Consider the following 27492-nt stretch of genomic DNA (forward strand, 5'->3'; position numbering starts at 1 on the left):
GCCAATTGTGGAAAAATATGTTACCTTTTCTTCATGGTTTAGACATATTTATTATTATTTTAATTAGTAGTATGATCTTGAGGATTTTATAGATCGTTGAAAATGAATCAGGCCACATTTGGACTTAATTGGATCACTTACCACCGTGAAAGATGTCATGAGCTGCAATATGATTAGACAACTTACATATATATTTACATGTCATTTGTCACATAACTAAAAATTAGGATTTAAGTTGGTGTCGCTAGCATTACTATTAATTCATATATATTTAGCTTCGTATATTCACGTGCATACGGATGATTAGGGGGGCGCCCATAAACCAGATAGATAAATTCCAAAGGAAAATCATAAGAAAATAATCAATTTGCAGAAGTCTCTGTTTATTATTGCATACTTCAGCAAAGGTTTATAAGCCAAAGACCATTACATCAGTAAAATTGTGTGCATTTTATTTTCTGAATAAATAATATGTTTTTGTAGCCTAGAATTTTAGGGCTTTGCACAAATAGGCCCATTCCAACATGACATATTATACAAAAATTTTTTTATAGAACCTATTGAAGAGAAAAATCCAAAACTAGTCACTTGTCATTTTCTAATTGGTTCTTATAAAATTTTAACACACTAAGAACCAATTGGAAAATAACAAATGACTAGTTTGGAGTTTTTCTCTACAAATAAGCTCTATATGAATTTTTATATAATATTTCATGCTAAAATGAGTTTTTGAACAAATATCTTAAGGGGTTCAGATTGAAGGGCTACAACAACAAAGTGTCTCGGCTCCCATGGGTATGCAACGTCCGTTATTAAATTGCCTCTTAGCGCAATCTTGTACACATTGCAGCATTCCAAACGACGGTCCGCAGGTTTCATAGCAAAAGGGGTCAGGTGCCTCCTTCACTCCCACATCTACATTCAAAATACATAGCATCAATGCCAAAGTGACAATGCATGGCCAAAACAAAAAACAAAAAATAAAACTAAGTGACAATAATTTATACTTCATTGAAATAAACTTCATATAATCAAATAAACTGATGTCAAACTACAAGTTTAAATTGTTAGAATTGAAACTACATGGATCGAAGTGAAAATTTTAGTAAACTAGATAGATCAAAGATGCTTGAAAAATGTGATATTTGAAAATATAAATAAAAGTTTCACTTCCCAAAAACAAAGAGGACAAAGTACTCGAGAGAAAGAGAGGGGGGAGTACCTGCGTTAACTAATAGGGAAGCCATTGCCATGGCAACTAAAGAGAGCACAATAATTTTTTGTAGTCCCATTGTTTTTCTTCTTCTTGTATATGGATTGGAAAACCCTATACGAGAATAACTCACTTATATAGAGCAACCTGCCTACCTACCACACAAAATATATCATTTATGAGTCTGAAAGGAGAGTCACTGGTTTAATTAGATAGCTTAATATTTCCATTTATTGTATTTGGCATGAGAATTTTTTTTCTTGGTTAACATTTTGGCATAAGAATTTGGTTCTCAAGTTTTTCATTTTTATAGTATTAAATTTCTTGAATGGGTTTTGGTATAAGATTTTGGCATAATATTAAAAAGGGAATCTCGAGCCTCAACATTTAGTATTCGTGCATTTACACGTATTTAAGATAATATCAACCATTAAATTAATCTAATAAATTTAAATAAGTCCACATCATCATAATTGTATTAAACCAAAAACAACCATTTACACCTTATCATAACTATCCAATAACTTTGAAATATAAAATAATATAAAATAAAAGTACCCCAACACACAGCCAAGGACAACCATGGCGCTCTCTCTCTCTCTATTTGGGATTACTGACTCTCAACAAGGCCTAGGAAGAGATTTTATGAAATTCAGATCTTTTTAACAGAGTACTGCAATTAAATATGCAAATTCATAACTGAAAATTAATTGGCCACAAATACTACATATAAAAATATTATATGTGCCTGCCAACTAAAGAACCAAGTTATAATAAATAAAAAGGTGTGAGAGGAAAAGAGAGTGAGGGGCGGCTGCCATGGATGGCAGCGGGGGTAGGAGGGATGGTTGCTGCTTGTTCGGGTACCTTTTTTTTTATAATTGTTTTTTTATTTTTAAATTTCAAAGTTATTGAAGAGATATAATAAGGTGTAAATGGTATGATTAACATTCTCTTAAATGTATGAATGCTAAATGTAAAGGCTTGAAATCTTTAAAAACATTTTGGATGGGTATGGATCTTGCGGTATCAAGTTGGGTAACTTTTCATAATTATTCCCTTCCCATTAGGAACTGGATCTCCCCCAAAACCCCCACCCTATAAAAAAAAAAATAAAAAAAAAAAACATTTGATAGATTAATTACTCTAAATTAATATATACAAATAGGGAGATTTAAATTTAAGTGTAAAGAAATGGGTACACTGTTATGACCAACGGCGATAACTGTTAGAGAGATCCTAGTTTAATTAAGATATTTATTTCCTAGTTCATTAGGATTATATTTCTTTTCTTTTTGTACAGATATTGTGTAATTAGGTTTTTATCTTGTTACATAGTTTGACCCTACTAGGATTACATCCTTGTACTATAAATACCTTCTTTTGGAAAATGAAATACAACCTGAAAAATATTCTACCCATATTGTTTGACTTGGTATCAGAGCCTATTTTTCTTGTGACCTGTGTGATGTGCCCACCTGTGTTCTATCCCCATTTTTTTTCTCTACTTGTGCCGTGTGTGTCCTCCTAGGTTTGTGTGTTGTGTTGTATTGTTCGTGCCTATACTGTGTTTGTGCCATTCCTGTCTTCGTGCATCTGCCGTATTTGTGCATTTTGCTGTGTTCGGCTGTGTACTCTGCTGTGTTCGTGCCTGCCTTCGTGCATCTGCCGTATTTGTGCCTCTGCTGTGTTCCGTTGCATATTCTGCCGTAATCTATTGAGTTTCTGTTGCAATCATGGGTGATAACTCCATTATTAGTGCTATTGCTGTTGCCTATGCAAATTTGTGTGTTTCTGATTCTATTCCAGGTACTGGCTCCAATACTTGGATAATTGACATTGGTGCTTCTGATCATATGACTTATGATGCTAAATTTTTTGATGAGTTGTCTAGTAGCACCTGTGACCCATACATAACTAGTGCTAATGGCTTGCCCTCTCCAATTACTGGCGAGGGCACAATCTCTCTCACTTTTACTCTGTCATTGTCTCGTGCGTTACTTGTTCCCAATATCCATTGTAACTTGTTATCCGTTTGGTCGATTACTTGATACACTTAATGCTTTTGCTACTTTCTATCATACGCATTGCTCTTTTCAGGATCTCAAGACTCACGAGACGATTGGGCATTATAAACGGATAGGGGTTATATTATTTGACATTGCCTTCTGCACCAGTTCGTGATCGTCTCGTTAATATTGTTTAAAGTTGTAGTGTCAAAGACAAACAACAAATTTGGTTATGGCATCGTCGCTTGGGACACCCGTCATTTGGCTACCTTAAGCGTCTATTTCCATCTTTATTCTGTTCTTGTGATGAGTCCAGTTTTAAGTGTGAGAACATGTATTTTGGCCAAGAGTCATTGCACTGTGTTTCCTTTGAGTAACAGTAAAGCTGCAAAGCCTTATGATTTAGTGCATTCTGATGTGTGGGGTCCAGCTCGTGTTATTTCGAACGGATTTCTTTGGTTCGTCACATTTATTGATGATTGTACCCGACTCACTTGGGTTTTCTTATTGAAAAATAAACATGATGTTGCTTCCATCCTTCCAGAGTTCTGTACTATGGTGTCTACTCAGTTTCATACTCGGGTCAAAATATTCCGGACTGATAACGGAGGTGAATATGTAAATAACACTTTGGCATCTTTCTTCTGTGCTCAAGGTATTATTCACCAAACGACAACCCCATTTACTCCTCAGCAGAATGGTGTGTCTGAATATGCAAGAATCCTTAATTACTTGAAGTTGCCCGCTCCCTTATGTTGGACATGTCTGTTCCCCATCATCTTTGGGGACATGCTGTTTTATTTGGTGCCTATTTGATTAATCGTATTCCTAGTCGGGTTCTTGATTTCAAGACTCCACATGATGTGTTTGGTGACTATGTTTCCCCTGTCTCAGTCTCCAAGTTGCCCCCTAAAGTTTTTGGGTATGTTGCCTATGTTCATGTCTATTCTCATCAAAGGAGTAAACTTGATCATTGTGCTCTGCAATGTGTCTTTATTGGTTATTCTTCTACTCAGAAAGGTCATAAGTGCTATCATCCACCTACCCAGAAGGTGCATGTTACTTTGGACGTGACTTTCCATGAAGAAGTGCCCTATTATGTCTCTCCCTCCTCTCCAATTCAAGGGGAGAGGGGGATTGAATTGGAGAGTCCTGGATTGGAGAATGATGTGTTTGAAGATACTGCTATCGGGAAGGAAACGACCTATCGCACTGAAGCAAGTGACTGTCGCCCATATCTGAAGATGAAACTTGTGGTCCCTGTGAAGAACAAACGAGTGATCGTCATTTGGAACTTGACTGGTCGCCCATATCTGGAAATGAAGTAGGTGCTCTCGGTGTCGAAACGACCGGTCACACTGAAGCAAGTGACCAGTCGCCTGTATTTGAAAATAATGACAGTGATTCTTGTATGGATGAGTTCAATGCAATACCCCCCTGCCCTGCCAGTGCCCTAATTTACTCGTGATAGTGAATCAAGTGAGGTGATTTCTAATGATCTATCTGTGTCAACTTATCAGTTACCCCCACGAACCACTCGTGGGAAACCTAAAGTATAATATTCTCCTGATATACATGCCAAGTCTAAATATCTCATTAGCCATTATGTGTCAACTCATCGTTTGTCTAAGTCATATGCATCATATTTGTGTCAATTATCTAGTGTACGTGTGCCAACTAAGTTGCAGGATGCTTTATCTAACCCCAAATGGATGGATTCCATGAATGTTGAAATAGATGCCTTGAATAAAAATAAAACATGGGACTTAGTTCCTTTGCTACGAGGGAAGAAAGCTGTTGGATGCAGATGGGTGTTTACTTTGAAGCATAAAGTTGATGGTTCCATTGACCGTTACAAGGCTATATTGGTAGCAAAGGGTTATACTTAGACATATGGAGTGGATTATTTAGAGACCTTTGCTCCAGTAGCAAAGCTCAATACTGTGTGTGTACTATTGTCCCTGGCTGCTAACCACAACTGGCCCTTATTACAATTCGATGTAAAAAATGCGTTCCTACATGGTGACCTCAAGGATGAGATTTACATGGATCTCCCTCCTGGTGTTCCTGTAACCTCTAAGGAGAATATTGTGTGTAAGTTGCGGAAGTCTTTATATGGATTGAAGTAGTCTCCAAGAGCGTGGTTTGGGAGATTTGCAGCATCTATGAAGAAATTTGGGTATATGCAGAGTAACTCAGACCGTACTTTGTTTCTAAAACGTTATAAAGGTAAATTGACAGCTTTAATTATTTATGTTGATGATATGATTGTGACTGGAGATGATCAGGCAGAAATGCAAAATCTTCAGAGTATATGGCTTCAAAATTTGAGATGAAGTCATTGGGTGATTTGAAGTACTTTCTTGTGATTGAAGTTGCCAAATCTAAACATGGTATCTTTCTGTCTCAAAGAAAGTATATTTTGGATTTACTTGCAGAGACTAGAATGTTAGATTGTAAACCAATTGATACCCCTAGTAAACAGAATCATAAGTTGGGGTTGTATCCTGATCAAGTCCCTACAAATAAAGAGCGTTATCAACGACTTGTGGGGAAATTGATTTATTTATCTCATACAAGTCCTGATATTGCATATGTAGTGAGTGTAGTGAGTCAGTTTATGCATTCTCCTAGTGAAGATCATATGGGTGTTGCGATGCTCATCTTGAGGTATCTGAAAGTAACTCTTGGAAATGGGTTAATGTTTTGCAAGTATGGTCTTACAGATGTGGAAGGTAATATAGATGCTGATTGGGCTGGTTCAGTCACTGATAGACGTTCTACGTCTGGGTATTTCACATTTGTTGGTGGTAATCTTGTTACTTGGAGGAGTAAAAAGCAAAAAATGGTATCTAGGTCTAGTGTCGAGGCCGAGTACCGTGGGATGGCTCAAGGTGTGTGCGAGTTACTATGGTTGAGAAGATTGTTGAGAGATCTTGGGTTTGGACCCCAGAAACTCATGGATTTGTATTGTGATAATAAAGTTGCAATTGCAATTGCATATAACCATGTGCAACATTATCGTACAAAACACGTGGAGGTTGATCGACATTTTGTTACAGAGAAGTTGGATGCTGAAATTATTTCTTTTCCGTTTATATTCATCCGAGTATCAACTGGTAGATGTTCTTACGAAAGCTGTGTCTACTATGGTCTTTCTCAACTCGCTTGACAAGTTGGGCATGCGTGACATCTTTGCTCCAACTTGAGGGAGAGTGTTAGCGAGATCCTAGTTTAATTAGGATATTTATTTCCTAATTTATTAGGATTATATTTCTTTCCTTTTTGTATAGATATTGTGTAATTAGGTTTTTATCTTGTTTCCTAGTTTGACCCTACTAGGATTACATCCTTGTACTATAAATACATTCTTCTGGAGAATGAAATACAACCTAAAAAATATTTTACCCATATTGTTTGACTATAACTACATATGCTAATCTATATTTTTTGGTAAATAATATATTTCTAAATGTTATTATCTCATTCATCACACATGCTATGCATGTTGAGTCTAAGAAAGGGGGAAATGAGACAAAGTTGAGAAACTAGGCAAGTTGAGATTAGCCGACGGGCAAGAAGCATCAAGAAGGCCCAAACCACTCTAATCCAGGCCCTACCCTTGAGATTCTTTTACTACAACCTAGCCCAAAACATACTGTGGTTACCAACAATGAGTCATTCTATAGTGAGGGTCTTATCTAAGGTCCTTAGACAAGGTCTTATCTAAGGTCCTTAGACAAGGTCTTATATCTTAATTATTGAATCAAACTAACCAAATTTGATTCAACAGCTAACAAATTTGATCCAAGGGTCAAATGATAGGGCCTTAGATAAAGCCCTCACTATAGAATTCTACCACCAACAATATGGTTCAAGAAGTCCTTATCATGTTCAGTCCAATCTATATATATATATAGCGCAAAGGCAGAGAATTGTGAAACATTCAAAATATTATAAAACGTCATTGGTTAACGTAAACATTAAGAATTGTAATTATAACTTAAATAAGGATAATATATATGATAAATTCACAGTTTTTCATATTTAAAAAAAATAAAAAAATTCAAAACAAAATTAGAGAATGGGTCGTGTTTTTATGAAACACAATTACCCATTATCCTTTTTAATTCTAAAAATATAATAAAAAATTTTAAAAAACCAAGTGCTAAAGGGCTAGTAATAATAAAAGATAAAATTTTAAAAAATAAAATCCTTTTTATGCTGATTTTTGAATCTTATAGTATCACTGTAAGAGATTCGTAGCTCAAGTGGTTAAAAAATAAAATTTTAATTACTCCTACATCTGAGGTCATGTTTTCGAATCCATCCTCCTGAATATCTCTTTTATAAAATAAAATAAAAATCCCAAACTCATACAAAATTCGAGGCTGGGACTGGGAGCATCCAAATGGAACTTAAAATCCAGCCCAGATCTCCTGCTTTATCAAACACAAATATAAATGAATAGAAGTGTAGTGGAGCACCTTCAAGTTCACTGAGTTAGGAATCAATACATTAGTTGTTACCCCTATGTTAAATAAAATGGAAAATGATTAGCTAGTTTGCAACTGGAAATGAAAATTTTAGGTAGTTGTTATGATACGGTTTATGAATTAATAATGGACCATCAAACTTTTTCTTAGTGATTTAATTTGCAGGTAAGGTGCAGTCAAGTTACTTAAGGGCTTGACCAAGGCTTCTCCAAGCGTGTACTTGTTTGTTTAATCACTCTCACTACTTAAGCTACTAGTCCTTTTCTTTCTGTGAATGCTTTGAATCAAAGCAAAAACAATGGCTGAATGAGAAATGATTGATTAGTGACTAATCCCACTTCGCTGAGGAAAGCAATGTCTTTGCTTAACTAAGAGTTCACTGACTAATTGAAATAGTCCTAGTGCACCTTCTTGACCCAGAAGCTGTGTGTTGCGTTGAGATCTCAACTATTTAGTAAGTGTAAACTCTCAACTTAAGAAACCATAAACTATATTTTCTCAAGGAAAACAGTTTAAGGGTTTGAATAATTAGAAACTCGAGTAATCATCACTTGATTCACGACAAGCATTTAGACGCATAGATTAGTTTTCTTGGCTTGGAATTGAAGGGATACGAATAGATAGGTATGGCAGTTAGTTAGAACCACTCTCTCCTTTCCTCTCTTTCACTCCCGCACACACACTCTTTCTCTAAGTCTCTCACAAACACACTCTCTCACAACCAAACACACACTCACACATACAGAACTAAAAAACGTACTCTTGATGTACGGACGTCCATCCCTTGGTTGTGGCTTTGACTCGGCGGCGCCACCGCCACAGAAAAAGTCCCTACCCATCTAACCCTCCGTCTACTTGTCACAATGTCATCACATCCGAAGCTCATCAGGAACTCTCACACCCCACCCCCTCTCTCTCCCCCTCTCTCTCTCTCTCTCTCTCTCTCTCTCTCTCTCTCTCTCTCTCTTATCCACAATTTCAATTAAACCAACACTTTCAACTAAAAACTAGGACTAGAAACTCTTAATTAACACCATACAACCCCACGATTCCGTACACTACAAGAACAAACACCTACCCTTTCTCTTCCATTCTTGACCCACTTCCATCGTCATCCCTTTTCTCTAGCATTTTGTTTTGTTTTGTTTTTAATTTACTTTCCCTTGTTTTTGGGGTTTTTTGTGTGTTCTTTTTAATTTAATGGCTTTGATTGTGGACCAGCAATCAAGCTTCAAACACTTTTGTAAGATTTGAAAGAAAGGATTTGGGTGTGTAGAGCGCTAGGAGGGCACATGGAATAGGGGATGAAGGTATGTCACCTATTAATTGGTTTCTCAACAGGTTTAAAGGAATCAAGCCAACAACATAAGTGATTTCACTAGAAATCTCTCCAATCAACTTATTGCTTGAGAGATCAATACTCTTTAGAAGTCCAAGTGTACTTTTGTATTTAGACCTTACTCCTTTCCATGTTAAAGATGCTTCATCATCATAAGGCAAATCATATAAATATTTTCCCAACTGAATTCTATAGGAATGCTGGATAGTTTGGCTTGAACTTCCTTTTTCAGCCAAAGTAGTAAAATTGTTGAGGCATTTGGGTATTGTTTCAGAGATGTTGTTTATCAATAAATTCAAATTTTAAAGGCATGTAAGATAGCATAACTGTGGCGGGATGCTTCTATAAAATTGATTAGATTGTTTCTGTGTTTTTAATTATTTTTGTTGTGATGTTGAAGTTTAATAAATTATTTGTGTTTTTTTAATTATGAATATTACCATAATATTTTTCGGCAAAACACATCAAAACAGGGAGACAACTTAGCACAAAGAAAGAGAATCATGGAAAAAAGAGAGATAAAACACAGCAAAACGTAGAAAGAAAAAAAAAAGAAAAAAAAAAGAAGAAGGATAAAAGAAGATAAAAACAAAGTAGGCCCATTTTATGCGTAAGATAACGGAGGATGAAGTGGGGGCGTTTGTGTCTAAGAAGTGAGGAGCTCATTTCTTGGGTGTTGCTTTGCCCAAATTGGCTGTTTAATTGTCTTGCAGAGGATGCCATACATATGCTAATAAATCTTTTCTTGGTAAATAGCAATTGATAATTAGAAATTGAACTTTCCTATATATATTCCAAAATTTTCTAAACATTATTATATCATTCATAATACATCATCAATTGACCTTAAGTTCATGGCCGAAGTGGGTAGATCGATGCCCAATGGGCCAAAGACCGGCCCGACTTGTTTTTTAATTAGGCTCGTTCAGCCCAACTTACTCTTGTATTGAGTAAGACTGGAACTTAGGATTTGAAACCCCTGGCCCAACCCGTTTAGGCCCTTCTTTTTTTAGACTTAATTGATGCACTTATTAACCTCATTAATCAAAATAATATAATATGTAGGATAACTTAATAAATTCACATGTTATGAATTAAGTTAATTTTTTTCAATATTATTTAAAAAATTTGTAACAAAAATTTATAAAAGACATTAAACTACAACCCACATCCAAGTGCATGCCATACATGTTGAGTTTAATAATGGACTATCCAACTTTTTCTTAGTGCTTTAATTTGTAGGTAAGGTGCAGTCAAGTTTACTTAAGTATCTAAGGGAGCTTCACCAAGGCTGAACTAAGCGTGTACTTGTTTGCTTAATCACTCTCACTACTTCAGCTACTAGTTGTTTCTGTGAATGCTTTGAATCAAAGCAAAAGCAATGCCAGAATGAGAAATGATTGATTTGTGACTAATCCCACTTCACTTGTGAAAGTAATGTCTTTGCTTAACCAAGAGTTCACTGACGAATTGAAATAGTCATAGTGCACCTTCTTGACCCAGAAGCTGTGTTGCGTTGAGATCTCAACTATTTAGGAAGTACAAACTCTAACTAATAATTAATGCCTTAATTACAAAATTCAACGAATTATTCTGGTCCTAGTTATATCAAAATTTTCACTCAATACAGATATTCATAAAATTCTGACATTAGGGAAACTTGACCTGATTATATTGGACACTCTAACATGATGGAAATATTATGACGACCTACTTATGCTTTTTCATTTTTTTAATTGTCATTTTCGAAACAATAATGCTATTTGTACCACATTTATTGACCACATTATACTGACATCAATAATGCTATTTGTACCATATTTATTGACCACATTATGCTAAGCACCAACTATCGTCCGAATTCGAATAGTTCCATTAATTCTTGTCGATAACAAATACATTTGATTCATACTTATTTTTGCACCAAAGACATGATGATGCTAAATTTTCTCATTTCAATACGATTCTTTACTTAAGAAACCATATAGTACATTTTCTCAAGGAAAACAGTTTAAGGGATTGAATCATTAGGAACTCAACTAAGCTCATTATACCCACCTGAGATCCCAACAACACTCCGGTGGAGACATTACATGAAGAAACATTTACCATTGGCTCTACAACCCTAAACCTGTTTAAAAATAGGAAAAAATAGTAAACTAAAATGTTACACAATAAATAAATAAATAAAACATGCATGGGGTTCGAGTATAATTTTGTGTAACTAATAATCACAAATAATACCCTAAGAAATGAGTAGTTTGGATTACAAGATGATTGTGGAATAAGCTTAAACGAGTGATGAGTTGGGGTCGAATAATTAAGTTAAGAGGTAATCAGATCAACTGAACTAATTTTATGACTTGATTGATGACAAGCTAGCTTAATATACGTAGTTTGAGATCCTAACACTCCGCCCTAGTACTAGCTGTTAGAAAATTGGAAAAATACAATGTAATAAAATAGTAAATAACATGTACAAAAGTCATTGAAAAAAAATTTAGTGTCACTTCAAATAGCTGATCCAGTCATTTGACATCTAAGTTTAGGATCAAATGCCTAATTATCGTTAGCATTCTTCTGAAGTTAAAGGGAATATTCTGTATTTGGGCAACTCATAAAATAGAAAAAAGAAACAAACAAACATTAATTAAAAAGATTAGTTATCTATAATAGAAATAATTAATTTAATGTGTGGAAAAGCAGCTTGAACCAACCGACATTGAAGGAGAAGCATAGATTAGTTTTCTTGGCTTGGAATTGAAGGGATATGAATAGGTATGGCAGTTAGAACCACTCTCTCCTTTCCTCTCTTTCACTCTCTCACACACACACACACTCTTTCTCTAAGTCTCTCACAAACACACACACTCTCACACACAAATGAACGAACAAACAAACACTCACACAAACACAACTCAAAAACGTACTCTCGATGTACGGACGTCCATCCCTTGGTTGTGGCTTTGACTCGGCGGCGCCACCTCCACAGAAAAAGTCTCTACCCATCTAACCCTCCGTCCACTTGTCACAATGTCATCACATCCAAAGCTCATCAAGAACTCTCACACCCCCCCTCCCCTCTCTCTCTCTCTCTCTCTCTCTCTCTCTCTCTCTCTCTCTCTCTCTCTCCCATATCCACAAATTCAATCCAAACCAACACTTTCAACTAAAAACTAGGACTAGAAACTCCTAATTATCACCATACAACCCCACGATTCCGTACACTACAAGAACAAACACCTTCCTTTTCTCTTCCATTCTTGACCCACTTCCATCATCACCCCTTTTCTCTAGCCTTTTTTTTTTTTTTTTTTTTTTTGGTTTTAAATTTGCTTTCCCTTGTTTTTGGGGGTTTTTTTTGTTGTTGTCTTTTTAATTTAATGGCTTTGATTGTGGACCAGCAATCAAGCTTCAAACACTTTTGTAAAATTTGCAAGAAAGGATTTGGGTGTGGTAGAGCGCTAGGAGGGCACATGAGGGCACATGGAATAGGGGATGAAGGTCACATCGACGACGACGATCCTCCGAGTGATTGGGAGGACAAACTCGGCGGCAATGTTCCATCAACCAACAAGTGCATGTATGCCCTAAGAACAAATCCTAATCGCCTAAAGAGCTGCCGGGTTTGTGAGAATTGCGGCAAAGAGTTCTTGTCTTGGAAATCTTTCCTTGAACATGGAAAATGTAATAGCTCCATAGATGCCGAACCCCTCATGTCCTCCCCGTGCTCCGATGGGGAGGAGGGGGCCAGCGGTCGGAGAGGATGTGGGTGGTCGAAAAGGAAGAGATCGATGAGAGCCAAAGTGGGCAATTTCAATTCACACTGCCCATCAAATGAGGAAGAAGACCTTGCGAATTGCTTAATGATGTTGTCCAATGCCACGGTTGATCCTATGGAGGCTGAGCCGGAGGAGTCTTGTGCTTCAGCTAGCAAAGAAGAGGAAAGAAGAGACCCTATGAACGTCATGGCTCCTATGTCACGTGGGGTGGCCACAGACAACAATAAGGCCAAAGGGGTTGCCAACAAAGGCTTGTTTGAGTGCAAAGCATGCAAGAAAGTGTTCAATTCCCACCAAGCCTTGGGAGGTCATAGGGCTAGCCACAAGAAGGTTAAAGGGTGCTTTGCCGCTCGGCTCGATCACCTCGAAGATAGTATGGCCGACGATGATGTCATCACACATGAAGAATTCTTCCCCAATAAACCTAATTCAACCCTACAATTCGACCACGGCTCTAACACCCCGTCAGCCTATACCTCGAAGAGAAAAGCGAAGGTGCACGAATGTTCGATATGCCACCGGGTTTTCTCTTCCGGGCAGGCATTGGGCGGACACAAGAGGTGCCATTGGATCACGTCCAACACCGCGACAGACACGTCTACATTAGCCAAGTTCCATGAGTTTCAAGAAAGTTTGGAGCAGCAAATGATGAACCAAAGGCCTAAGTTTGATGCTTCTTCGGATCCACTTGATCTGAAGCTTGATCTTAACCTACCAGCTCCGGCAGATGAGAATGGTGGAGGAAGAAGAGAACGTCCCAATCAATCAAGCTTGGAAGTCTCGACAGATTTCTTTTTACTACCATGGATTGGGACAAAAGAGGAGGACAATCCCCATCTTCACTCCTCCCACCAAAACGACAATGACAACATTAACAACGACGACAACAATAACAACAACAACAATACAAATAATAATAACACTAGTAATGATTTTTCAATGCAGAATGTGGTTGATGAAGCAGACAGTAAGGTGAAGTTAGCAAAGCTAAGTGAACTAAAGGATATCAATACCAGTGGGGGCTCCTCACCATGGTTGCAGGTGGGGCTTGGTTCAACAACTGATGTTGGAGCTGAACCATAATTTCATCTCAAGGAAAGTGAGATTTTCTCAGCTCTATCTCTCTCTTCTTTTCTTTTTTTTCCTCAAAGATTTTTTGTACGTATCAAGAAAAACTGTAATTATATAACAAAACAAGCTCATAGTTCAAGATTCTTTTTAAAATTTAAATTTTCCTTTTGAATTGTTAAATGTACATTATAGTGGGTCAATTTAATTAAGCCCCAATCTCATTTCATGCATATGCATGGCATTTATACTTCTAATAAAACATTGTAATTTTCTATATAGTTTTTCTTGTTGAAAAATTATTTGATTAAAAAAAAAGGCTCCAAGACTACTGTCATGATATCTAGGAAGAATTCATTAGTGTCAGTCACCACCACACACACACAAACTTCGTGAAATTATGAATCTTGGGTTCCTATGGGGACCTCTATGTAATCTGCTTTAGAATTCCCAAAAAAAAAAAAAAAAAAAACCACAGTTGGTGAAAATAATTATAGTTTAGTTCTTTCTTTCTCAATGAGCTGATGTTTTTGGTGCTGGTCTTATACTCATGTCTAAGAATGTTTCGTTTTAAAACTTTCATTTAATTATCTTTTTATCATAAATCTTAAAACAAAATTTTAAAAAACTTCAAAATACAAAAGTACGTGGGTTTATACATCAGTACAACATCAACATTAAAATTATCAGCAGATTATCACATTTGGTTTAAGGTTAGGATTCTGTAAAATATTTATCCCCGTTTACGAGAAAGAGTTCAATAGTTCAATGTATCCTCATTCGATATGAAATAAAAATAAAAGAAACTTTAGTAATGCCCCCTCAATACTTTGTCCTTTAAACATTAAAACATTCAATTTGGTTCTGAAACCCCCAGAACATTCAATTCATGCCGATAGTTTGTTATGTCAATTATTCTGTCAAACTAAAGGTCATTTCGTCCATTCAAATTGGGACTTGCTTTATTGATCCAACTTCACTATGCCCCTTACACTAAAATTTTCCTTCATGTTTTACCACTCAACTAAACTCCCAACTCCCAAATTTGGTTCCGTGACTGGTTGCGATGTCAATTGATGCATATGTTCTTAAAACATAACCATGTGAATTGCACATGATGGAAACTAACGGAATATTGTGACATATAATTGACAGTCTTTAGGACATTGGCAAGAACAGAGAGTGTAGAAGACTCAAAACCATTTTGAAACATTCCAAAGGCAAAGAGGAACAATGTCCAAAAGTTCAAGGTTCTTGCTAAATTTTTCCCAAAAATAGAAATGAAAATGTAAGGTTATGGTAAATCGTTAAGAAAGAAGACAGGATGCCTCAATGGATAAGAAAAACGTTTGACTGACATAGGCTCTGCTGGGTTTGCCACGTGTCAGGTGGACAAAAGCTGTGCTGACATGTTTCGCGCACCGCCCTTAAGTTGGCTAAGCGCTGACCTACAAAGACGAGGGCGGTTCTATTGGTCACGAGGGGCCCACCATTTTTTGTGGTCACAATCGGACCTACTCAATTTAATCTCTCTAGAATTTTCCCAAAGTGTCTTGGGGGATCGATCTTTGCTCATATTTGAAATGATTTGGTTTCAGAAAAAATAAAAAATAAAAAATAAAAAATTCTGACATAAAAAGAAAAAAAGTCAATTACATATACACACCTCAAATTATGATCAAGCTGGCATTTTGTTCTCCAAATTACTTTTTTTTTTGTTCGCTTGACTACATGAAATGTTATATCTTTATCATATTAGTGCTTTTAAAGACAATACATTGGATATTCGAAAATTGGTTTGGAATTAATCAATTTGCCTTTTGATCGAGTGGTATTTACTTCAACTTGATTAGAGGAGGTTTCAGGTACAGCTCATATAAATAGTGATGACAATATATATTATATTTGTAATGAGTTTGATATTTAGTATGACTTTATTGTAGGTGTATTGATCCGTTGTAAAAGTAGTTTAATTTTAATTTTCATGATCATTTGATATATATTGTAATCAGGTCTCAAGTTTTTAGGGTGCATGTTGGATTTCTCTTGATTCACTTCATGAGAATGAAAGTAGAACATGAACAACACCTGTTACTCAAGAAAACCTTATTCAAGTATTTCGAATTTCAGGCATACTATGGTATGACCTCATCCTTGACAATTGATACATCTGAACTGAGTATTTATACTATTTGAACCTTGATCGATGAAGGATGAGGCTTCTCTGATTTTTGGGCATGAAGCTTCAATTTATTGGTTGTTTTTAGCTTGAAATTGTTGTCATATAGACAAAGAAGGGGAAAATTGTAACGAAGTTGTAAGGAATTTTGGAACACGGAAAAGAGTTCATGGGGTTGATTGAGTGTTACAAATTTCTTTTAGGGGGACCCGATTATATGTCAGGAGGTCTTTTTGTAATTGAGGGTTGACTCTAAAATAATTTGCTACTGTTAGAGTTCTGCATTTGAACACAATATGCTAGTGCAATTTCTCTGGCACAATAATATATGGGTTTAGCCTAACAACTACATGAAATATATATATATATATATATATATATATATTTCAAACACGTTTATTCAAAGCCATGGATCAAATCTGCTTGGCATGAAATAGTAAAGTATTTATTTTGTATTCATAATATAAAAATAAGACTCTCGTCCTTCGCTTTCTCGACAATCTCTATTTTCAAAAAAAAAATGCTAAATGATTCATTCTAAATCACCAGTTTAATGATTTAGAAGCAAGAAAAGTAAAAGTTTATGGTGATCATCTATTCATTCCACTTGGATCATATATTCAAACAAATATATATATATATATATATATATAATGAGATATTTTATATTATTTTCAACTTGGTCCCGAACTTCATACTTTTACAAATTAATACACAAACTCGAATAAACCTGCATACATTATACATTAACCATCCTCTCATCTCATGAGTCATATATATCAAGTCCATTAGTCGGTTTACGCAACAAAGTTAGCTTCATTTGCTTGGTTACTTAGCCACAAAAAGAAAAAAGTAACAGCTCCCTTTTTGCTGTCAAGACCTAGCTAACAACCACTCTCTAGTACCACTACAACCGACGATATGCTCGACAGAGTTGGTAGCAAAACCATCATATTTTCTTCACCAACCAGCCACTCGATCATCACCATAAGATTTCATGGCAAAATTGTTATTCATGGGTTTGCTTAAATTTCTAGGGTTTAATGATTGAGACTTGCCAAAAGGCCTCTTCGGTGCCTAGCATTCATATTTAAGGGCAGGCATTCAGTCACGGAAATTAAAGGGGTCGTATTCTTTGAGTAGAATCTTTCCACACACTGCCTGCCATTAGAGGTATGACTTTTCAAAGTTTTTGTCCACTTAGCTTAGAAAGTAAACAAGTTTCTAAGCCATTAGGCAATTGCATTTGGCTTCTATTTATTCATATTTTACTAGAATTTGGCCAAGACCTTGACTTCAAAAGTGTGCCTCTGTGTGTGTGTCTAAAGCAAAACACATACTGCCACTGGATAGTATTTTTCATTAATTTATGAATGATTTATCTTTCTGGTCATTCTCATGATATAAACTAATTTCACATGTACTGTGGAATCTAATGATGGAGAAATACCCACAAGTTTAGAGGAGTATTAGAAAATGTTGGTCCACATTGTAACAGCTAGAGTTTTGGGAATAGTGGTAAGCCACCAAACTCTATCCTAATAACCATTAATTTTACTAGAGTAATTAAGATGTACCATATTAACTTGTTCAATTTACGTATTATATATGTGTATGTACGTATTTCTGAAGAAGACTCTAGTTTTTCATACACTTCTAAATTATATGGAAAAATATGCATAGTATTCAAGTATTATATACGTACATGTTTTCATGAATAATACTTCTTTTTTATTTTACAAAAAGTACACATATTATTCGTGTGCTCTGACGTTTCGTAGAAGGGTATTGGGCTGAGATGAGGCATTTGAGAAGACATGCACAAACGCAAATGAAGTATGATGAGGCCACTAACGGAGTCTAGTCTAGTGAAAATTTATATTGACTTGCAAACCAGTGGTCTCAGACTCTCAAGTTCGAACTTCTATAACACCTTTAATAATATATATATATATATAATTTAGACCATCACCTTTAATAATATGTATGAAGAGCCCCGCATTCCATGGAGAAATTAGGGGATGTGCTGAAATTCTAAACTTTATAAAGCCGCCTCCAGTGGCAAAAAGATCACATAATTGCTTGGAGACAAAACCTAAGGATGTACAGCAACATCAGGAGTAAACGGCTCACTTAGGAGCACACCAAGCTTTATCTCGAGCTTTTGTAATTTGATTAGACAAACAACTAAAAGTAACTTTATCTTCTCACACACATTCAAAACTGATTCAACATTTGAAGCCACACATCTCAAACTGAAAATATTTTTTAAACCTCTTTAATAACCATACGGTAATTTGGACATCAGCCTCTTTAATAACCACGTGGTTCTTTCTGTTTTCTTAACTGAATAAAACTTACAAAACACTGGGAAAAAAAAATTCGTATAAAACAGATCCCAATGAATTCCAATTTTCTGCACATCATAACATATTTTAAGTGGGAAAATACTTCCCTCTTTATCAGGTAAGTATGAGCTCTTATATTATTGTCAATAGCACATGATTTTTTGTTCTTATTTTACCATTCCTCTCTACATGTTACATTGAAAACATAATTTTTTTGGACATTCACTATTATACCAAATATAGGGGGTCCAAATTATAATTAAAAAAATCTTACATAAAATAGACTTTAGAAACACATCTAAAGTTCATTTACAATATAACAAAGAGGCTTCGTACTTTCTATAAATTCAAAACTTCCATTGATTTCTTAAAATAAGCTCAAACCTCAAAACCTCATGAAAAAAAAACCCAAAATCCCCAATATGGCATCAAAGTAATTTAATAATCAAAATTATATTCAATAGGGCCAGCTGTAATTTTTGAGTTTTTTTTTTTTTGGTTTATAAAAATTAGGCTTAATTGCTACAGTGCATTCTAAAATATTGGTCAAATCCTACTTTACCCTCTTAAGTCAAAGTAATCCACTTTACCCCCTTAACCAAGGTTTGATGTTCCACATTGCCCCCTACCGTCAACTTCATCCAAAAATCCGTTAAGTTTGATGACGTGGTAGGGGTGTTTTCGTAATTTTGTGCACCTAAGTCATTTACTCACCAATTTGAGTGGGTGATGTAGCAAAATGGAGCTCACTTCCAGCATAGATTAAAACATAAATAAAAATTTAATTTATGTTAAATAATTTTAAGTATATATATTTTTAGAAACAATTGAAGAAAAAAATTCGCTAATTTTCAACAAAATAAAATAAAATGGGACCATTAACTCAAACGTAGGCCCCATTTATTCTCCAACATTCCCCCATTACCCTCTCCCTATGCAAAACCTAGAAACCCTCCCATCCCCCCATCCCCTCCCCCGATTTCTTCTCTTCTCCCCTCTTTCCCTACTGCAACCCAAACAAACCTGTCCTTCTAGCCCCACCTGCAGAATCCAGCTCTGAGATAAGCCGGAGGAGTTCGTTTTGGCGATCAGAGTCGATTAATTGGACGGGCAAGGTTTTGGTGTCGTGGTACTTGTGGTGGCATATGAGAGGGTGGAGGAGGTCAAGAAGGGGGTGAGGGGTTTGGGTTAAGGAATGAGCATGGGCCTGGGCTTATTGGAAGAATGAGAGGAGAGCGATGGGCTTGTTTACTAGGGTTTTGGAGTTAAGGATGGAGAGGACGTGAGGTATGGAATGTAGGGTTTAAGGGGTCTAAGTTGTGGGATTTTTGCAGTGATTAAGAGGATGGTTATGCTTTAGATGGAGTTACAAAAACACCCCTGCCATGTCATCAAAGTTAATAGATTTTTAGGTGGAGTTGACGACAGGGGGCAAATGGGGTCACTAAATCTCGGTCAAATGAAGAAAGTGGGTCATTTTGAGTTTGGGGAGGAAGGACAAAGTGGGATTTGATCGAAGTTTCAGGGGGTATTGGTGTAATTAAGGCTAAATTTTATGTTTGTATTTTACTTTTTAAAAGTAAATAATGTTTTTATTTATTTATTTATCTATGGCGGTGGCTCCACTTTGCCACATCACCCACTCAAATTGGTGAGTAAATGACCTAGGTGCACAAAATTACTAAAACACCCCTGCCATGTCATCAAACTTAACGAACTTTTGGATGAAGTTGACGATAAGGGGCAATATGGAACATCAAACCTTGGTCAAGGGGGAAAAGTAAGTCACTTTAACTTTAAGGGGGTTAAGTGGGATTTGACCAATGTTTTATGGTGCATTGTAGTAATTAAGCTTAAAAATTAAATGGTGTAGTGTTTATCTATATCACTAATATTTAAAATGAATATATAACTAAATATCTCTTTTTTCTATTGAAAAAATAAGTTCTTTACATCAGGCATTAATATTGTTGTCATTAGAATTTCCCCCATAAAATTTTCATAAAAAAGAAAAAAAAAAGAAAAAAACCTGTAAAGGCTCTTGATCATAGCTCATCTTTAGGGATCTTTCCACCAAAGATTATAAAACTAACAAAGAACTTTATGAAGAAAACAGATTCATCAAATATAATTTTCAATGTATCAACCCATCAAATGGGGATTTTGTCCCCAAAAGATTTAAAACTGGAGCACAAGAAAGAAAAGAGGTCGACATAGATGTCGTTCTCAAGTGAAGACTCACAGATGGAAATGTCCCGATGCTATTAACAAAGCTCACTGCAAGGAAGATATCTCTAGGTACCCTATTAATCAACAGGAATGACAAGTTTGCTCTTGAAAAAGGTGGATAGAAGTGGTCGGAGGTGCCAAATTGTTATACGACGTTAAGTTTAGGTGGTTAATTGTCAAAATAGAATTGCCAACGGGATCTAGTCTTGTGAAAAAGAGCATTGACTTGTAGATTAGTGGTGTCAGGTTCGAACTTTTATAACACATTGTCTGTATGTGTGTAAGAAATCCATCATTCTCTTTCTAACTTTGGCAAATTTTTTTTGTAAAAATAGAATTAGTCTAGGCGGTTATTATATGTGACTTGGTTCGAGGTAATTTCCGTATAAACCAACCGAACGGAACCGAATCAAATGAATTGCAGTTTAATTTAATTCTATCCAAGGTTACATTTTTCTCTTTTAAAAATCGACAGAAATCACCGGTTTAGTGATAGACTAAAACTTCAAAAATCAATATTGTTGCCTTCACTGTTGAAACATGAAAGATGGATTGTTACCGCTAGTCATCCGTCGCTAGTACCAAAGTCTATATGATCACTAAGGTTATGCAATGAATTCTTAGGTACCACTTTTTCAATTGTAATAGCCGCAACCATAAAACTAGTACCTAGCCATGCTGCTATTAGGTTACACCTAATTGGCCCTTTGGACGCCTGGACCATATACTAGTTCTTCTTGTTTATCATCATTGTTTCAGCATAGAGCACCGTGTTTACCACTTTTATGGTCATTCATGTCATGAAAGGAAGGAATCGGACTCAAGTGCAAGGGGACCAACACATTATCTTGATTAACTAGCTTAACTTACATATGCGGTCATTCACATTATCTAATTGAACAGCACATGTTAAAACAAATAAAATGATGCAATGCTAAATGCCCAATGGTTTCTTTTCTTTTCAATTTGAGATAAATAAGTATTAAAATTGATACTGTTAAATTATGTCGATACTTACCCATATTACTCATAACGTAAATAGTAACTTTGATAATGTTGTTCGTGTCCTATGGCAATCTTGCGTGTCAGTACAATCCCATGAAAAAGAGGCCATGTATTTAAAAAATAAAACCCATCATCAAATTTAGACTTACGATACCATCTTTTAGCTAGAATATACCACCACTCATTTCTATTTTTCTCCAAAAAGATCTCTAAATTGCCACTACTTAGCTTTCACTTGGCCTAACTTTTTAAATTACATGCAGTTGCAGTCGGCAAGTCTAACAATGTCAACGACTCCAATGGTCATCCTTCCTATATGCAAACAGATAACAAAGACATTTGATATCCCTACAAGGAGAAATGCCATTGAATTTCATGGGAATTTCCTTTACCCAGCTGTGTAGAAAATAAAATGTGTAATTAAAATACCCACTTGGGCAGGGATTTGTTACTTCTTGGAAACCAAATTGTGGGGAGCACATAGAAGGAGGACTTGGTCTAAACAAAGCCCCTAACAAAACGGCATTTACTATCTCTCTCTCTCTCTCTCCCCCCATACAAAACTCCCTTCTCAAAAGGAGGTTAGTTTCCAACTCTTTTCCCCACTCTTCATTCCCATCACACGTTTCAACCAAAGATCCAATTTTGATGGAAAACTAATACCAATCAGCACGCACAAAGACCCAACAAAACTTATGCTTCAAACTGATTTTTATTTATTTATTTATTTTTATGGGTTTTTCATTTAATTTCTATTTGAGAGGAAATCAGTGAAAATAAATTAGATAAATAAGTACATAGACCAGCCGGCGTGCTAAAGCTACCACACTGACAGTTGGCCCTAACATCACCGGCATAAATAAAAAGGTTACAGAATCTTAAAATAAAAATAAAATCCGATTCAGTTTTCTCCTTTTTAGTAACTGCTTACTAAAAAAAACATTGCTCGCTCATATGGGGCCCACAAGGTGTTGATGGGCTACCATCACGACACGTGGGTGTTTTGTGTCTGTTACTGTTTTCGGGTCACCGGTTGGTGAGTTTAAAACAAGTGGGGTCGTTTTTTCCTCCGGAGGACACCATGGTTTTTCATTCGGCTTCGTCGTTACAACAAACCCAGCAGTTTCCTTGACTTGGACAAGGAAGCCACCGGTTTATTCTGGTACCTAGTGCGTAAATTCCCAGAAATACCCTTTTAAAGTAAAAGGGGAAATCCAATTTCCTTGGCCATTAAATGACGGGTCGGGAAGGGCATCTTGGGAAAGGGAAATAAATGGTGAAAAAATAAAGGAGAGAGATGGGGGGGAATAAATACAGAAACGGGCAAGCTTCGCATGTTACATGTCTCTCTTTCAAGTTTCAACCTTCCTGGATACGCTTTTAATTGATTAAAACCTTAATTTATTGTAATTTTTGCCGTTTTTATGAGAACAAATTAAATAAAATAAATCAAAATTTAAAAGAAAAAAAAACTCATTTCTGATTTTTCATTTTCTTTATAAGGAAAACAAATTGTAGCTTTGTATATATCTCTCTCTTGGTGGAGGAATGCTTGTCGCTTACTCTTTTTTTTTTTTGGTTTCCACTATCTTCTCTCCAAGAAAGAAAGAAGAGCTTGTGAGCTCTTCAGAGGAAGAAAGGTACAGAAAAAAATTTGCTCTGTTTTTTAAAATATTTTGGCTCTGTTTTTGGTTGATCAGAGTTTTGGGTTTTGTTAATTACAATGGAGAGGCATAAGTGTAAGCTTTGCATGAGGAGCTTCTCCAATGGCAGAGCCTTGGGGGGTCACATGAGGTCTCATATGATGAACCTTCCAATTCCTGCAAAACCAGAACTTGAGGAGGAGGAAGAAGTACCACCAGGTAGGAACCAGGACCAAGTCCAACTTCTCATTGATGAACTTGCCGAGTCTGCTTCAGCTTCTTCATCTTCTTCTGAAGAAGAAGATGAACATGGGGAGGAAGGGGAAGAAGGGGAAGAGGGTATGTTTTATGGGCTCAGAGAGAATCCAAAGAGAAGCATAAGGCTAGTAGATCCTGAGTTTTCTTTTGCTGTGGATGCTGGCTCTGTTGTTCTTCAAGATAGAGAGAGTGAGACTGAGTCGTCTAAGAACCCAACTCGGAGACGATCCAAAAGGACTCGGAAATCCGCCATGTTAGAGCTTCATCATCAATACCAAAACCACCATCAAAAGCTTGAAGCTTTGAAGAAAATTAAGCTAAAAAACAAAGTCATTAGCAGCAGCAAGACCGATTCTTTCGAGCCCGAACCGGTTAGTTCAATTTCTGATGCCACCACAGAAGAAGATGTTGCCTTTTGCCTCATGATGCTCTCAAGGGACAAATGGAAAAAACAAGACCAACAACATCATCAACAACAACATCAACACGAACAAGAACAAGATCAGGACGACGAAGCTGAAAGATCAATGGAGGACAGTGATGAATCCGAGGAACAGCTGGTGAAGTTTCCAAGAACTAGAACTACTCGAGGGAAGTACAAATGCGAAACATGCAACAAAGTGTTTAAATCCTATCAAGCTTTAGGTGGGCACAGGGCCAGCCACAAGAAAATCAAAGCTTCCAATCCTAACCCCATCTATGAACATGAATTGGAGCAAGAAAATAATGCAGGTGCTTCTTCTGTAGCAGAAAGGAAAACCCATGAATGCCCAGTTTGTTTTAGAGTCTTTTCATCTGGTCAAGCTCTTGGTGGGCACAAAAGATCCCATGTGACTGGTTCAGCAGCAGCTGCTGCTACCCATGTGAAAAATTTAAACAAGCTTGGTGACAATTTGATAGATCTTAATCTTCCAGCTCCTGTTGAAGATGATGAGATCAGCCAAATTGAGCTATCTGCAGTTTCTGATGCTGAGTTTGTGAACCCCATTAGAAGATGAAGAAGAAGTTAATTGCCAAATGAGTTTTCTTTACACATATGGCATAGCTTTGAATCAAAAGGTACAAGATTTTGTCAAGTTTTTTGGGTATTGCTTTGCTTGGATCTGTTGTTCTGCCAAACTTGTTATGCCAAATGGGATTTGATTACATGGTTTCTGCTGTATAATCATCAAAATTGTTCCTTCATAATTCTAACTGTAATTCATTTCTCACAACATCCAACAATTCAGGAACTACAAATGTTTACTTCAAATTTTTCTGGGTTTTGTTCATTTTCTGTTGCTGGAAAAAAAAATAAAAAATATTAGCATTGATTCTGGTCATGTGTTCTGTTTCCAAGCAGTTCAAGCTAACTGCTCTAGCTTTTCTTTTCTTTTTCTTTTAAATATTACTATTATTATTTAATTCAGAAAAGGTCATTCTCAAAAGAGGTTGAGCAAATCCCACCTCTTTTACAACTGACATTTCACAGTTGATGAGGGGGAAGCTAATTCTCTTATTTGCCTGCCACTGTACAACTCTGTCTCTCTCTGTCTGTCTGATACTCCTGTTGCAAGCTTTACATACATTACAGAGATCTGCACAAACCAATGAGATTTGAAACAGAGCTTGACACCATTTAATGACTTGAAATGAATCTGATTTTTCATTGATTACCCAGAAGAAGAAAAAGAAAAAAAAATCTGAATTTTCCCATTAAATTATGTTTTCCATGAGTGGAAATCCTAGTTTTACTGAGACTATTATGATCGTTTGGTGTTTGGTGTTTGGTGTTTGGCGTGACCCAAAGTATCTGCCCAGACAGAGCAGGCTCAGTTGAAATTATGAAAGTCTTGGTCATATTCATTTAATTGTATTTAATGACATAAATGGCAGTTTTCACCCTTTTTTTCTCTTTCCATTTCTTAATGAATACCTTAATGTATCTTAGCTACTTAATTGACCTTTTAATAAGGATGTTAAGGCAGGGTCCTGGGTTTGAGTCCTAACATACGCGTAGTGTATGTGAATTTAGTATGCTATCACCCCTCTGAATAGGAAATGTCCTAAAAAAAAAAAGAAGATGCTAATCCAAGGTCAAGACCACCTTGTTTCTTTCTTTTGGATTATTACTGTTTGTAGGATAGGGTTGAGTAGTAAAAATTCTATTATAAGAGTATTCTATTATAAGAGTTTTTTTACAGAATGAAGGAGGTGGTTATGAGAGTTTTACTTTTTTTTATATATATAAAAAGGCGACAGAATTTTATTTGTTAAGCACCCAACAAAGTTTTCCCTTAAAAAATTGTGCTTATTTGGCAAAAGAAAACAGAAAATTGGCTAAATTAGTTTTTCTTTTCTATTTTTAGCTAGGGTATATCTATACTGGCTAGATCACCAACAAAATTTAATGAGGAAGAAAATACCTAAAAGGCTAGCTATGGTTTGTCATTAAGGTAGAGCTAGAACCAATGACCAAAAAGAAAATAGGACACAATTGCCAGTTAATTTGCTTTCTTTGGATATTTTTGGGGTTGAGAAGAGCGAGATGAGAAATTATTATATGGTACTGAGGTCCCGGAGTTTTGATTATTCAATAGCAATAAAAGCATGCAAATATTTTTCCTGAGAAAAGAATAATATTTTATAAAAAGGGAAAAATAAAGGGAAGAAAGCAACAAAATGAATATTCAAAGAAGCTCCACACATAATTTTCAGGAACCATTTTTCTGAAATTGTCAATTGGGGGGATTTAAATAACATTTGAGTACACACTTTGTTGTGGCACTACATTTTTATAAACGTCTGCAAAAAGGGTTAAAGAGCCAACCACCAGTGTCTCATGAAACTGATGGATGCCCCTTACAATATTCTAGATTTAGTCAAATTTATTATTCAAGACCGATATTATTCTCAATTTAACTATTTATATAAAAAATTTATCATAAAAGATCTCGCTACTATTAGTAGTCGAATTTGTTATTTACCATGCATAAAATCATAATTAACTCCACGTAACAGCTTACAGCTTATACTACAACATGGTATGAGCATTCATTTTCCTGATCACTCAATTTTCAATCTTATTATTGTGACAAAATTATTGAGTGATAATAGATATGGCTTTTGCACAATAAATATTCTGAGCCTCTTGTAATATTTTTCGTAGTTCTAGAAAAAGTCAACTTGCATCCATCAATTCTATGTGGAAATTTAAAATAAATATGTTAGGAATATACCTGTGGAACCTGTGGTGAGAAAGAGGGTTGGGAGGGAGGATGAAAGAAATTGATTAATTAGCTCAAAAGAGTAATTAAAAAGTCTAGTAATTGGAACTGTTGTGTTGTCTGACTCTAGTACTATTCTCCCCCTTTAGGAGCCATATTGATCTTTTCTTTTTCTAAAGGTTGGAAAATTCGAACTCGAAACCTCTTTCAACGTTATTGAGGAAAAAAAAAAAACTACAATTAAACTACAGGCTAGTTGGTGCAACTAATCTGCTTATGTTTTTTGTGTTGATCTAAAGTTAGTGTCCAAAATGACGTGGAACTTGCTTTGATCTTAGTAATTTCTAGAAGAGTTAGTAACAAAGAACTGGGAAGTTATGATCAAAGTCAAGATTTCTTGCAAAAAGCTTGCATGTACGAATTTGCTTTTTTCAAAAATAATAAACCATGGTATTCTCTTTAGATGTCATCTTACATTTAATTATATTTTTTTTTAGTACAAGGGATAGTTTAAATTACATGAAGGGAGATTTCTCACACATATAAGTTCACAACTAAGAGGTCATGGGAGTTCGAACTTGAAATCTCTAGTTTGTAAGTTAAGACTCTTTTTCTCTGAGTTAGACTTCGTTGACACATTTAATTATGTTATTACTTTTATCATATATTATTTGTTTGATTTATACCCAACGGTTATTATAAAAAATTACAAAAATG

General features: G+C 35.8%; 2 protein-coding genes across 2 annotated transcripts; both read left to right on the top strand.

The window, feature by feature from the left end:
• Positions 1-12359: 12359 nt before the first annotated feature.
• LOC117619186 (zinc finger protein ZAT9-like) lies at positions 12360-14157 on the top strand. The gene has a single exon (XM_034349075.1). It carries the CDS (start codon positions 12441-12443, stop codon positions 13920-13922), a length of 1482 nt encoding a protein of 493 aa, XP_034204966.1. The 5' UTR covers positions 12360-12440; the 3' UTR covers positions 13923-14157.
• An 8986-nt stretch (positions 14158-23143) lies between these two features.
• LOC117618816 (zinc finger protein ZAT9-like) lies at positions 23144-24804 on the top strand. The gene has a single exon (XM_034348551.1). It carries the CDS (start codon positions 23392-23394, stop codon positions 24565-24567), a length of 1176 nt encoding a protein of 391 aa, XP_034204442.1. The 5' UTR covers positions 23144-23391; the 3' UTR covers positions 24568-24804.
• Positions 24805-27492: the final 2688 nt, after the last annotated feature.

The sequence above is a fragment of the Prunus dulcis genome, chromosome 2, assembly GCF_902201215.1.
Source record: "Prunus dulcis chromosome 2, ALMONDv2, whole genome shotgun sequence".
Taxonomy (NCBI): Eukaryota; Viridiplantae; Streptophyta; class Magnoliopsida; order Rosales; family Rosaceae; genus Prunus; species Prunus dulcis.